Raw genomic sequence first — 12,072 nt, forward strand, 5'->3', positions numbered from 1 at the left:
CTATGCCCTCGCGCCGGAAGAACTACGGGGCGATGAAGGAGTGAGTCCTGGCGTGGTGTGGGCGAACCCCCCACCAGGCTGCAACAGAATTCCATCGCTGGGCCTATCGGCCGGGGGCCCAACCACGTGGACAGCTGAACGCCCTAATCCGTATAACCAAATGGTGGCTCCAGCAGGACGTGCATACCGCCACGGAAGTGGCAGAAAAGGTGGCCATGGACCACTTCTTGTGGGTGTTACCACGCACAGAACGCCAGGCCGTAGGGGTGCATGCACCGGCGATGCCCCAGGCGAAGCCCCTAACTGCCCTGGAGAATACAGTGGCCACCCTGGAGCTCGGCCAAGATGAATGGCGGACCCACAGCCCGCCCCTCGGGGGCATAGGCCCCAGGTACAACCGCCAACACCGTCCCGGCACCTGGAGGACCCGCCGGAGTTCACCCATCTGTGTGACCCCCGTGGACAAGCCCATGCCCACGGAGCCGGAGCTGGAACCCGCCAAGCCGGTCCAGAAGCCATGGTTAGGGGGGTGCGACCTCCATTCGCCGCACCCGCCAAACGTCCCTACCCTGACAGTGGGGGTTGAGGGGAGCCCTGTTACCGCCATGCAGGACACCGGGAGCCCGGCTGTCAATCCTGCCCAAAGGACTTCGCCAGAGCAGGGCTCTCACCGTAATCTGCATCCACGGGGACACCCGGGAAGTTCCTGCAGCCGAGGTCCAGATCCGGGGTAAAGCTGGGGTCTGGCCCCTTCAGGTGGGCGTGATCCCCGATCTCCCCTGCTTCTTGGAAGGGACTGGCCAGGATTCCTGACGGACCCAGCTCTAAAGTCTGGCAGGACGCAGCAACGCTCGAAGAGGAGCCGAGCCCGGCAGGCCTACCTGGCACGGGATGAAGAAGACGCCACCGCGGAAGGTAAGCCTCAAACACATGCTAACCCTATGTCTTCTGTCTTTCACCAGGTGAGCCGGGAGGGGAATTTTGGACAGGAGCAGAAGGAAGACGACCGCCTGAAGCACTGCTGGGCCCAGGTGCGAGTGATAGAGGGAGCTGACCAGGACCCTAACCTGAGACTCCCTGCCTCTTACTTTCTTGTCTGGGGCGGCCTCCTCTATCGACGGGCCTGTTGCTGTGGGGAGCAGGTGGATCTCCTGGTGGTGCCCAAGTCTAAGACCCAAACTTCAATGCACCTGGCCCACACCCATCCCCTTGGCGGCCACTTGGGGGCGCGAAACACCTTGGAGAAACTGAGGGATCGCTTTGTTTGGCCCAGGATGGATGCAGAGGTCCGGGGCTTCTGCCAGCAATGCCCTCAGTGCCAGCGCAGCAATGCCCTCAGTGCCAGCGCACTGCCCTACAGAGGCCCCCGCCGGCACCCCTTATCCCTCTGCCCATTATCGGCGTCCCCTTCAAGCGGGTCGGCATGGACCTCGTGGGGCCCCTTCCCGAGTCTGCCCGGGGCCAGGAGTACATCCTGGTCATTCTGGCCTACGCCACCCGGTACCCCGTGGCAGTGCCGCTGAGCAAAGCCACCTCCCACAACATCGCTAGGGAGCAAGTACTCCTGTTCAGTCATGTTTGGGATCCCAAAGGACGTGCTGACCGACCAAGGTATGCCTTTTGTATCCAAACTAATGTCTGATCTGTGTCGACTGTTACAGGTGAAGCACCTGAAGACGTCTGTCTATCTCCCGCAAACTGACGGGCTGGTTGAGCGATTCAACCAGATGCTCAAGCAGATGTTACGCCGGATAGTAGACGAGGAAGGAAGGAATTGGGACCTCCTCCTTCCCTATGTGCTCTTTGCTGTCCCGGAGTGCCCCCAGGCGTACATGGGCTTCACCCCCTTTGAGCTCCTCTTTGGACAGCGCCCTCGGGGACTGTTGGACGTGGCCCGCAAAGCATGGGAGGAGCAACCATCCCCATTCCGCTCGTTCATCGACTACGTGCAGGAAATGCAAGAGAAGATTGACTGGGTAACCCCGATAGTCCAGGAGCACACGTGGGCTGCTCAGGAAGAACAAAGAAGGGTATACAACCGTCCTGCGGAGCCACGGGAATTCCAACCGGGGGATCGGGTCCTCCTACTAGTGCCCTGCAGATCCTGTAAGTTCTTGGCCCGGTGGCAAGGCCCGTATACAGTCCTCGAGCACAGAGGCCTCGTCAACTACCACTTGCAGCAGCCTGGTAAGCGAGTAGAAGGGAAACTCTACCATGTGAACCTGCTGAAGAAGTGGGTAGAACCGGCACCAGTAGTGTCGGCGTATGCAGCCCTAGACACAGATCACGGTAAGGGTACCTTGGTCGATTTGGGGGAGGATCTTACCCCCACACAAAAACAGGAGCTCACGGAGTTGGTGGACCAATTCTCTGATGTGTTTTCTGCCTCCCCAGGGATGACACAGCTGGTCCACCACGAGATAAAAACCCCCCCAGGTGTAGTGGTAAGACAGTAGCCTTACCGTGTCCCAGAGGCCCGGCGCAAAGCCATCGACGAAGAAGTCGGCCGAATGCTGCAGGACTGCATCATAGAGGAGTCCAGCAGCCCCTTGTCCAGCCCTATCGTCGTCGTACCGAAGCCAGACGGGAGCATTTGGCTTTGCAATGACTTCCGGAAGCTGAACCAGGTCTCCGAGTTTGACAGCTATCCCTTCCCCCGAGTGGACGACCTCGTGGAGCGACTGGGGAGGGCCTGGTTCATATCTACCCTGGACCTGACAAAAGGTTACTGGCAAGTCGCGTTAGCGCCGGACGCGAGACCCAAGACGGCCTTCAGCACGGCCACTGGTCACTGGCAGTACCTGGTCCTCCCCTTCGGGCTACACGGGGTGCCTGCAATGTTCCAGGGGCTGATGGACATCATCCTATCCTACATCCACTTGGTCGGACCACTTGTTTCACCTGGGGGAGGTCCTGAAGGAACTCCGGAAGGCCGGGCTGACAGCCAACCCCAAGAAATGCCACCTAGGGCTGACCGAGGCACAGTACCTGGGATATCGTATTGGCCGGGGGATGCTGAAGCCACAGGCAAAGAAAATTGAAGCCGTAAAGGACTACCCTCGACCCACATCAAAGAAACAGGTACGTGCCTTCTTGGGGTTGACGGGGTGCTACCGGAGGTTTGTACCTCAGATCTCACGAAGAAGGGCCAGCCGGACCGGGTGAAGTGGTCAGCCGAAGCGGAGAGGGCCTTCCAAGCCCTGAAAGAGGCCCTCACCAGCGCGCCGGTACTACACAACCCAGACTTCACTCTCCCATTCACGGTGCACACCGATGCGTCCGAAACCGGGCTCGGCGCGACCTTCGATGGAGAAGGGCACCCCGGTCGTCTATATCAGCCGGAAGTTGTCCCCCGCTGAGAGGAAATACGCAGCCGTGGAGCGAGAGGCCCTGGCAATAAAGTGGGCCATCGAGGAGCTGCGGTACTACCTGGCCGGTCGGCACTTCATCCTCGTAACAGACTACGCCCCCTTACAGTGGATGGCCAAGGCCAAAGACACCAACGCTAGGGTAACCCGTTGGTTCCTTGCCTTACAAGACTTCTCATTTCAGGTCCAGCACCAGGGGCGCTAACATGGGAATACAGATGGGCTCTCGTGACGAGACGCGCTCTGGACCCGCCACGCAGCGGCAGTAGGTTAGGAGCTCAGGGGGGGTATTGTCGCGAATGTCCAACAGCCAGCGTGCATGGTGAGAAAGTTGCTCCTTCCTGACTGCTGAGCAGGCACGAAACAGACAGCCCTGCGTCAAGCCCGACAACAGCCGGAAGGCCCATCACGATGGGGCGGAGCCACCGACACAACCCCGGTCGGCGATTGGGGAGTCGGTCGGGAGAATTCCACCACTCACCCGACAGGGGAGGGGTATAAGAGGATGCTCTTCCGCCCGTGCGATTTTGAGTAGCTGCTCGCATGACATGTGCGCTTCACCGCTTCTGAATGATTCCGACTTCCAGACGGCGGCATTCTTTTCTAGTCGCTCTCGCTCTCTCTCTCTTTCCAGAAGGCTCGGGTGCAGACGAGGATGCGGCCTGGTGAGCTCGCACGCGACGCTGAACGACGGCACGAGGAAGCCCTCACACTTCAGGGAAAACCCGACACGCCCTGGAGAGCGCTGCAACGCCACCCCCCACAAATCCTCACACACTCACACCCCCGCGCACCTCCTCACTTCTGGCAGCACCCGCGTAAGAGAAAATAAAATTAATCACTTGGTCACTGTACCCAGCGTCTCCTGCGTGTCTGTGCTCCGCCCCTCACGGGCTATTTCCCTACAACAGTATCTCACAAAAGTGAGTACACCCCTCACATTTCTGTAAATATTTGATTATATCTTTTAATGTGACAACACTGAAGGAATGACACTTTGCTACAATGTAAAGTAGTGAGTGTACAGCTTGTGTAACAGTGTAAATTTGCTGTCCCCTCAAAATAACTCAACACACAGCCATTAATGTCTAAACCGCTGGCAACAAAAGTGAGTACACCCCTAAGTGAAAATGTCCTCACTGTGTGTGTGTGTGTGTGTGTGTGTGTGTGTGTGAGATTATTAAAAATTGAGAAAGTAGAACCTCCTCCTGCATGAAACACAGGTGTATTAATGATATTTTGTGATATTATTAATCACCATGATTGGCTCAGGGCTGATAGCTGCTCCTTGGTTAAGCTGAACTGTAGTCAAGTTCATGTCCCATGCGTAGCTCTGTTTTTACTTGCTTTTATACAATTAATTAAAATGTTTATTTGAAAGTACAGCAATGTGGAAAACATAAGTACACCCCATGGAAATTGTTTTTTTGTTTGTTTGTTGGGTTTTTTTTTGCCATATTTGGACAAGCAAACATTTGATACTGTTAGAAACGGTGCCGATTAATAAAGTTTATAGACTCCATCAAATGACACATAAAATTGACATTTAAGTACACCCCTATATTTATCACACCTTCAAATCCATAAAATTAGAGTCAGGTGTTCAAGATTGGGTGCCAGTGATTAGAACCTGCTTAGGGAGTGCAGGTGGAACTTATCTTATTTATACCCCTCTCATATCTAGTGTCTGGTGTTCCCTTTGCTATTGAGGTGTCATCATGCCAAGATCTAAAGAGTTCTGCAAGGCCTTCAGGAAAAAGGTTGTGGATGCCTATGAGTCTGGCAAGGGATTTAAAAATATCTCCAAATTATTTGAAATACATCGTTCCACTGTAAGGAAAATCATCTACAAGTGGCACAGATTTCAAACGGCTGCCAATTTCTGCAGGACTGGCCGTCTCAGCAAGTTCAGCCCAAGAGCAGGCTATCTGTTTTAAAAAAGACGTCTCCAAGGACCCCAAAATTTCATCACAGAATCTGCTAGTAAGTCTTGAAACCGTTGGGGTCAAAGTGCATGCTTCTACAATAAGAAATAGATTTCACAAATTTGACCTGCATGGGAGGAGTGCCAGGAAAAAGCCTTTGCAAGACTACAGTTTGCAACGGTTAGTTTGAAACGGGCAGAACATGCAAGAAAACCCTCAAACATCTTGCAACTGGAAGAACATTTCATGAGGGAGTGGTCAAAAATTCCAGCAAGCCTACAAGAAATTATTTCTGCCTAAGGGGGCAATACTAGCTTCTGAGGCCAAGGGTGTACTTACTTTTTCCATAGAAGAATCTCACATCTATTGCTATTTCTGTTGAATAAATGATTGAAAATGTTAATTGTCCTAGTGGGTTGTTTTTTTTTTCAAGTATATTAACTTTATTAATATGCACTGTTTCGAAGATGATCAAATGTTTGCTTGTCCAAATATGTCATAAAAGCCAACAGTTTCCATGGGGTGTACTTATTTTTTCACATGACTGTATATTTATTTCCATGGCTCACTGACATGTTTATAGATCGCACTCATTCTTCGTAATTCGAATTCAACGTAATTAGAAACATTTTGATGAGAAACTTTATATTGTTCATGCAAACTATACATAGTATGTTCTCTTAAATCTGATTGAGTCCATATTTATATTCCCTTTTTTTTTCCTCAGTGTATTCACCTTAAACCTGAATTGGTGGAAATCCTTATTTACCTGTCTTTTAGGTTCTGGGTGATTAAATTGTTTATTGCAGTTTAAAATAAAATTTTTAAAAAATGTTATCCAATACCAACTGGGCCTGTGTGAATATGTATTTGTCCCCATAGTTACTAATTCCCCAAATCTATGAAACAGCATGAAGTTGGTTAAAAGATCTTACCCCGTAACACACTATGCCCAAATTGAAAGAAATTTCAGAAATGATGAAGAAGAAGGTGATTGAAATACATCAGTCTGGGAAGGGTTACAAAGCTATTTCAAAGGCTCTGGGACTCCAAAGAACCACCGTGAGAGCCATTATCTCCAAATGGAAAAACTCGGCACAGTAATGAACCTTCCCAGAAGTGGCCGACCTTCCAAAATTTCTCCAAGAACACAGCGACGACTCATTCAGGAAGTCCCAAAAGAGCCAAGGATAACATTAAAGGACCTACAGGCCTCGTTTGCTTCAATAAAGGTCACTTTTTATGACTCCACTATCAGAAAGTCACTGGCTAAAATGGCATTCCTGGAAGACTGGCAAGGTGAAAACCACGGCTAACCCAGAAGAACATTAGGGCTCGTCTGAATTATGCCAAAACACAACGTGATTATCCTCAAATCTTTTGGGAGAATGTTCTGGTGTAAACCAAACACCAAATTCCACAAAAAGAACATTATACTTACAGTGAAGCATGGTGGTGGAAGTGTGATGGTGTGGGGATGCTTTGCTGCTTCAGGGCCTGGGCAACTTGCAGTAACTGAGTGAATTCTGCTCTCTACCTGAAAATCCTAAAGAGAATGAGAATTCAAATGAATTTTGAGAAATTCAACTAGAAAAGAGGAGCAAGGTCAGCGCTTTCACGAGGATATACTGGATTTGAATGCATATAACGAGAACATGATGGGAGACTACATTTGGGGGCTGCAATACAAAATATATCACGATCATTGGACTCTTTATTTATAACCAAGACCTGGCTAAATCCTGGCAAACAAATGGCCCTGGGGGATCTAACTTCTTAAATTCTTCATGGGCTTTGGTGTGAGGAGCTAGTGTTGCCACTGTTTTTTCGAAACTCTTTCAAATGCAGAATGCTCCTCATGGACATTTTTCTAATTTTGAGGTCCAACTATTAAAGATGGGTGTCTTGGGTCCTGTTTTCTGTGCACTCGTGTACAGACCTCCCAGAATTAATTGGGCTTTCCTCCAACAATTTTCGGATTTTCTCTCTGGATTGGTGTCTCGTGGTGATAGACTCTTGATTCTTGGAGATTTTAATATTCGTGTTTGCTCTCCATGAAAACTGCTGGTAAATGAATTTCTTTCCCTCACTGAGTCTTTCAATTTTGTAAAATACATCACTGGTCCTACTCACAATATGGTTCATACTTTAGATCTAGTGTTATCTTATGGCACCTCTGTATTTAATTTAGAGATGATGACATTTCTGACCATTAATCGATAGTGTTTGAGTCTGTTTGCCCTGGTCCTCTGCTTTTTCTTTCTCAGCCTTTACGTTACTCCCAGTCTATTCAGTCATCTACTGCCAATCTTTTTTCAGAATGTTATGTATCGCATTTTATAAATGATGTCTCAGCTGGAGTAGACACTGATTCACTGGTTGAATCTTTCAATAAATCTTGTACTTTCACCCTTGATAATGTTGGAAAAAGACATGGAAAAGAGACACGCTTCAGGTCTCTTTAGACATATTAATAGTGTGTTTAACAAACTATCAAAGAGCAGTAAGGGAAGCGAAAGCTAAATTTTTCTCTAAAGTAATCCCTGTTCATGCAAATCGGCCAAAAGAACTGTTTAATACAATCAGTTTAGTTTTCAACCCTAGGAAACATGTTTTCTTGGATGCTACCCAAGAGACTTGTGATGAATCCTTAAACTTTTTTACTTTGAAAATTGATCAGATTAAAGGTGTTATTGTAACTTCATAATTTAACCAACCACTAATACCGTCTCCGGCTAGCTCTCTGACTCACTTTGAACCAGTTTCATCAGCACAGTTAACAGATGTAGTCGCAAACTGGATATTCTTTCTCCACAGTATATGTATATTCCTAGTCTTTAAATCAGCTGTATGGCATGTTTTCTGAGGAGGGAGGAAACGCTCATGAATACAGCAAGAACATGCACAGAAACGCCATGAGCTCAAGATCAAACCGGGTATCACTTACGTATCTTCACTAGCCAAATCACATCACTGACTAAATCAGCCTTTTATCATCTTAAAACAGCCTTAGTGTCCCATCAAAACCTGGAGAAACTCATCCATGCTTCTATCCAGCGGAGTGGACTACTGTGATGGTCTTTTAACTGGACTTCCCAATAAAAGACCATTAAACAGCTACAAGTTATTCAAAATGCGGTTGTGAGAGTTTTAACCAGGACAAAGAGAACAGAGCACACCACTAAAACATTTTCACCGGTTACTGGTGAGTTACGGAATAGGTTTGTGCACTTTTTATCACCACCTCTAGATGGTGGAATTAGCTAGTTGTGCTGAACTTCTTATTAAAACTGTTTATTTAGAATTGTCCTCTTATCAATACCTCCTGCTTTTGGGTGCCTTCAGTGGTCGTGCTGATGTTTCACAGGATATGGGTAATAATGATTGTTTTGAGATTGTTTACCTAACGCTGATTTGTAAAGCACTTGCTGAACATGTAGTGCACTAACTTAGAACCCCAGATGTAGGAAGATAATTATTAACCATATTTATTTCCATATTGCCATCATTCCCAGTCTCTCTCTCTCTGTCTCTCTCTATTCTGCAATTTCTGCCTTATTCCTTATTAAGAATAATGGTCATTTACAGTTTAAAAAAAAAAGGTATTTATGGGTAATCAGTCAGTTTTAATTGTAGTAATAGACATAGACATTTAAATAAATAAATAATATATAATTTTGTAGCATTCAAATTTTTCGATCTGATCCTGTGTATTTCTAATCAGGAGCTGGAGCACAAAGTCATCACTCTGATAAAGAATGAGCTGAACAGTTTTAGGAGCTCCTAAGTCCAGATACCCAGCATGCACTGAAAGGGAGGTGGAGGATGAGGAGGATCTGCACAGTGTCCGAGAGGGAGCGCTGAAGTTCACACTGCACATCCTGTAGAACATGAACCACACGGATCTCGCGAACACACTGTGCAACGGTAGGAGCAATGAGTCAGGACTTTATTCCACTTTGTTTCATATTTAGACACGAAATATGTTTTTGCACACTTCTAATCTGAATGAGTACATACAGTATGTTAGCAAATTATATTATAGAAGTACTCTGAAATTTAACATGATATTATTTTGCGGTGTGTCTGTGTGTCTTTTTTAAATTTAATGCATGAATGTAGAATGCACGGCGACATTTGAAGGAACATTAAGTTACAATATAAACTAAATACTGTGCTTTGTGGTCATGCATTAAAACGTGTTGTTTATTGTTTATTAGAGTCTCTGGTCTCTGTGTATCAGCCAAAGTTCCAATCCAACCTGAGAGAGACGGTTTTAAGAATTAACGAAGGAAACTCACACGGATGCTCAGTACGTCTGAATGAGATCTACACAAAGCTCTACATCACAGAGGGTCGGAGCGGAGACGTCAGTTATGAACACGAGGTGAGGCAGATTGAGGCAGCGTCCAGGAGACCAGTAAATGAACTTTGATGTTTGCTTGACACAGATCACTAAACAATATCGGAGGTGTTCACTACTGTCACGGATTTACTCTACAGCGCACACTTCTGGGTTTTTCTTGACTTTTTACTTTTGACACACGTGTTTTCTTTTGGTTTCTGTTCTGTCTCTGCCCCTGTTATGTAATTGGTTACTTCCTAATGTCTCACAAGGGACATGTTATTTAAGTAGGGGTTAGTTAAGGTCGATGTGCAAGCTCACACAGCTTATCCGGACATTCTCTGCCCCATAAGACTGTTTTTGATCTTCTGGTCTATTTCTTGTGCAACTGCTTTGATTTTATTCACCATCATGTTATTCTCACCACTATGAAGACTTGGGCTGCGTCTGAATATCCCTACTAACCTACTATAAGTCCCTCCAGGATTTCGCCATTTTACGATCGCATAAATTAAAGCAAAATCATGCAAACTATTGAATATTCGGAGGAGCTTGCAATTTTTCTAAATTACCGCAGACTTACCGTTGATTTGGGTGAAGATGCGTCACATGACGTCATCACGACACGCATTCCGCCAAAGCCCTCTTCGATTCCCGTCCGTAGAAATTAAAAAGTCTCATTTACCAACAAACATCACTGAAAAAACATGCAAGACTATTTCATCCAATTGCGATTTCGCCAATTCAAGTAGTTTTCCACAAAAAAATTGTGCAACTTTAATCGCAATTTTTGAAAAAAGCTGCAGCAAAATCAAATATTTTTTTGCGGCAACAATCACAAAAAATCAGAGAAATCCTATGCAGACTGTACTATACAGTAGGTGAAAGGCAGTATGCTAAAGGAGTAGTATGTCCGAATTCTCAGTATTCATAAAACAGTAGGTGAGAAATTCCTGGATGACCAACTGCTTCCACCTCGATTCTGCAGTATAGAAGCAGCGCACACTGCGCTATCCCATAACACAACGGGACTGGTGCGGAAGAGCAGTCAGAATCAAAAATGCCGGAAGGTAGCATGTCAGCTCTTTTAAGGTTGTAGGTCACATGACATTGCTAACATGCCGCATGTAGTATGTCTGGATTGTCTTCCTACTACACACTTATACTGATCAGTACGTACTGCATCGACGGCCGAGCTGTAGGTACTGAATCGAATGCAGTAGGTACAGTACTGTCACAGTATGCGATTTCAGATGAAGCCTACATGTATGTATGAAACAATGTGTATGAGAAATACAGGACAAATCATGTACCTTACTGACTCATCAAAGGATGCAGCATTTAATTTTTCAATCCGGGACAATCTCATATTATAAGGGCAGGGTGACAGCCTATCCTGGTTGGTAGCTCGGCTGTTGCTAGGTGTTTACTATCATATTAAATGTGGTTGCTAGGGTGTTGCTAGGTGATTGCTAATGTATTCCAGTGGGTTGCTAGCATGTTTCTTGTTTGTTGCCATGATATTCCATGTTGTTGCTATGGTATTTATAGGTGGTTCTGTACTAATCAAGTTGGTTGCTATGGTGTTGCGAGGTTTTTCTCATGATATTTCAGATATTATAACCTTAATTCTGATCCCACAAGCACAAGCTCACTATTCATATAGTGTAATTCCTGTATAATTTCATGGAGCTAAGAAGAAGAACAGTATGCTGTCTCTATCAAGTTAAATTAATTCAGTTATAGAGACGCTTTTTTTACAGCACAAAAGCAAGGCGATAGAGTAAGAAAAGGGCGTTAATCACACTTGTAGAAGAGACGAAGCTAAAATGGAGAAGTGTGAAAACACAATGCAGTGGTACGCGCACTACTCAACTTCCATATCTTTACTGCTCGTGTCATGAAGAAGTTCATAACTGCTTACAAGTGCAGTACGAGTGAAGGAGGAACAGGCTGATTAAGGCAGTTAATGTTCATTAAAACAGTAAGATATGTTTATTTTGTATTTATAAGGATATTTTTGGTCTAAACTATTCACGTGGTGGATCTTCAAGTGTCGGCTGTCTGAAGGCGGATGTCACCGTGTTGTACAGAATGTGGAGAGATATTACAGTAGCAGCGATCCTCATGTTACTGACAGGTAAACTTTTCCAGTATTTCAGCTCTTTCTAAAGTTTTTATGTGCTGTTGTGTCACTACTGCAACAGTTCAGAAAATCCTTCAACAAGTCTGTGTTCGGAAGTATTTTTATGAATTTGACAAGATTTAGGTGCAAAAAAGAACATTTGTAGGAAGTTGTAGAATAAAAGACATGAGTTATAGAGCAAGAAACCAAATGTATTACTGCAAATTCTACTGAATCATACATATATCAATTCATTATATTATATTATTTTTACATTATGAAATTACATTATGTTATGAATGTATTATA

At 45.9% G+C, this 12,072-nt stretch overlaps 1 protein-coding gene across 5 annotated transcripts in view; it reads left to right on the forward strand.

Moving 5' to 3' along the window:
- The first annotated feature begins 8,468 nt into the window (after nucleotides 1–8,468).
- LOC124626411 (sialoadhesin) overlaps nucleotides 8,469–12,072 on the forward strand; it is a 40,688-nt gene continuing 37,084 nt past the window's right edge. Inside the window, exons 1-3 of one of the 5 annotated variants that reach the window (XM_053676533.1) lie at nucleotides 8,469–9,220; nucleotides 9,514–9,680; nucleotides 11,652–11,778. In XM_053676533.1, the coding sequence (XP_053532508.1) occupies nucleotides 9,184–9,220; nucleotides 9,514–9,680; nucleotides 11,652–11,778 (331 nt within the window). In that variant the 5' untranslated portion in view covers nucleotides 8,469–9,183. Of the gene's footprint in view, nucleotides 9,221–9,513; nucleotides 9,681–10,979; nucleotides 11,779–12,072 lie in introns of those variants that run through there. The other 4 variants (XM_053676535.1, XM_053676534.1, XM_053676537.1 and 1 more) reach the window with 4 other exon arrangements.

Source organism: Ictalurus punctatus, chromosome 27 (genome assembly GCF_001660625.3).
Source record: "Ictalurus punctatus breed USDA103 chromosome 27, Coco_2.0, whole genome shotgun sequence".
Lineage (NCBI taxonomy): Eukaryota > Metazoa > Chordata > Actinopteri > Siluriformes > Ictaluridae > Ictalurus > Ictalurus punctatus.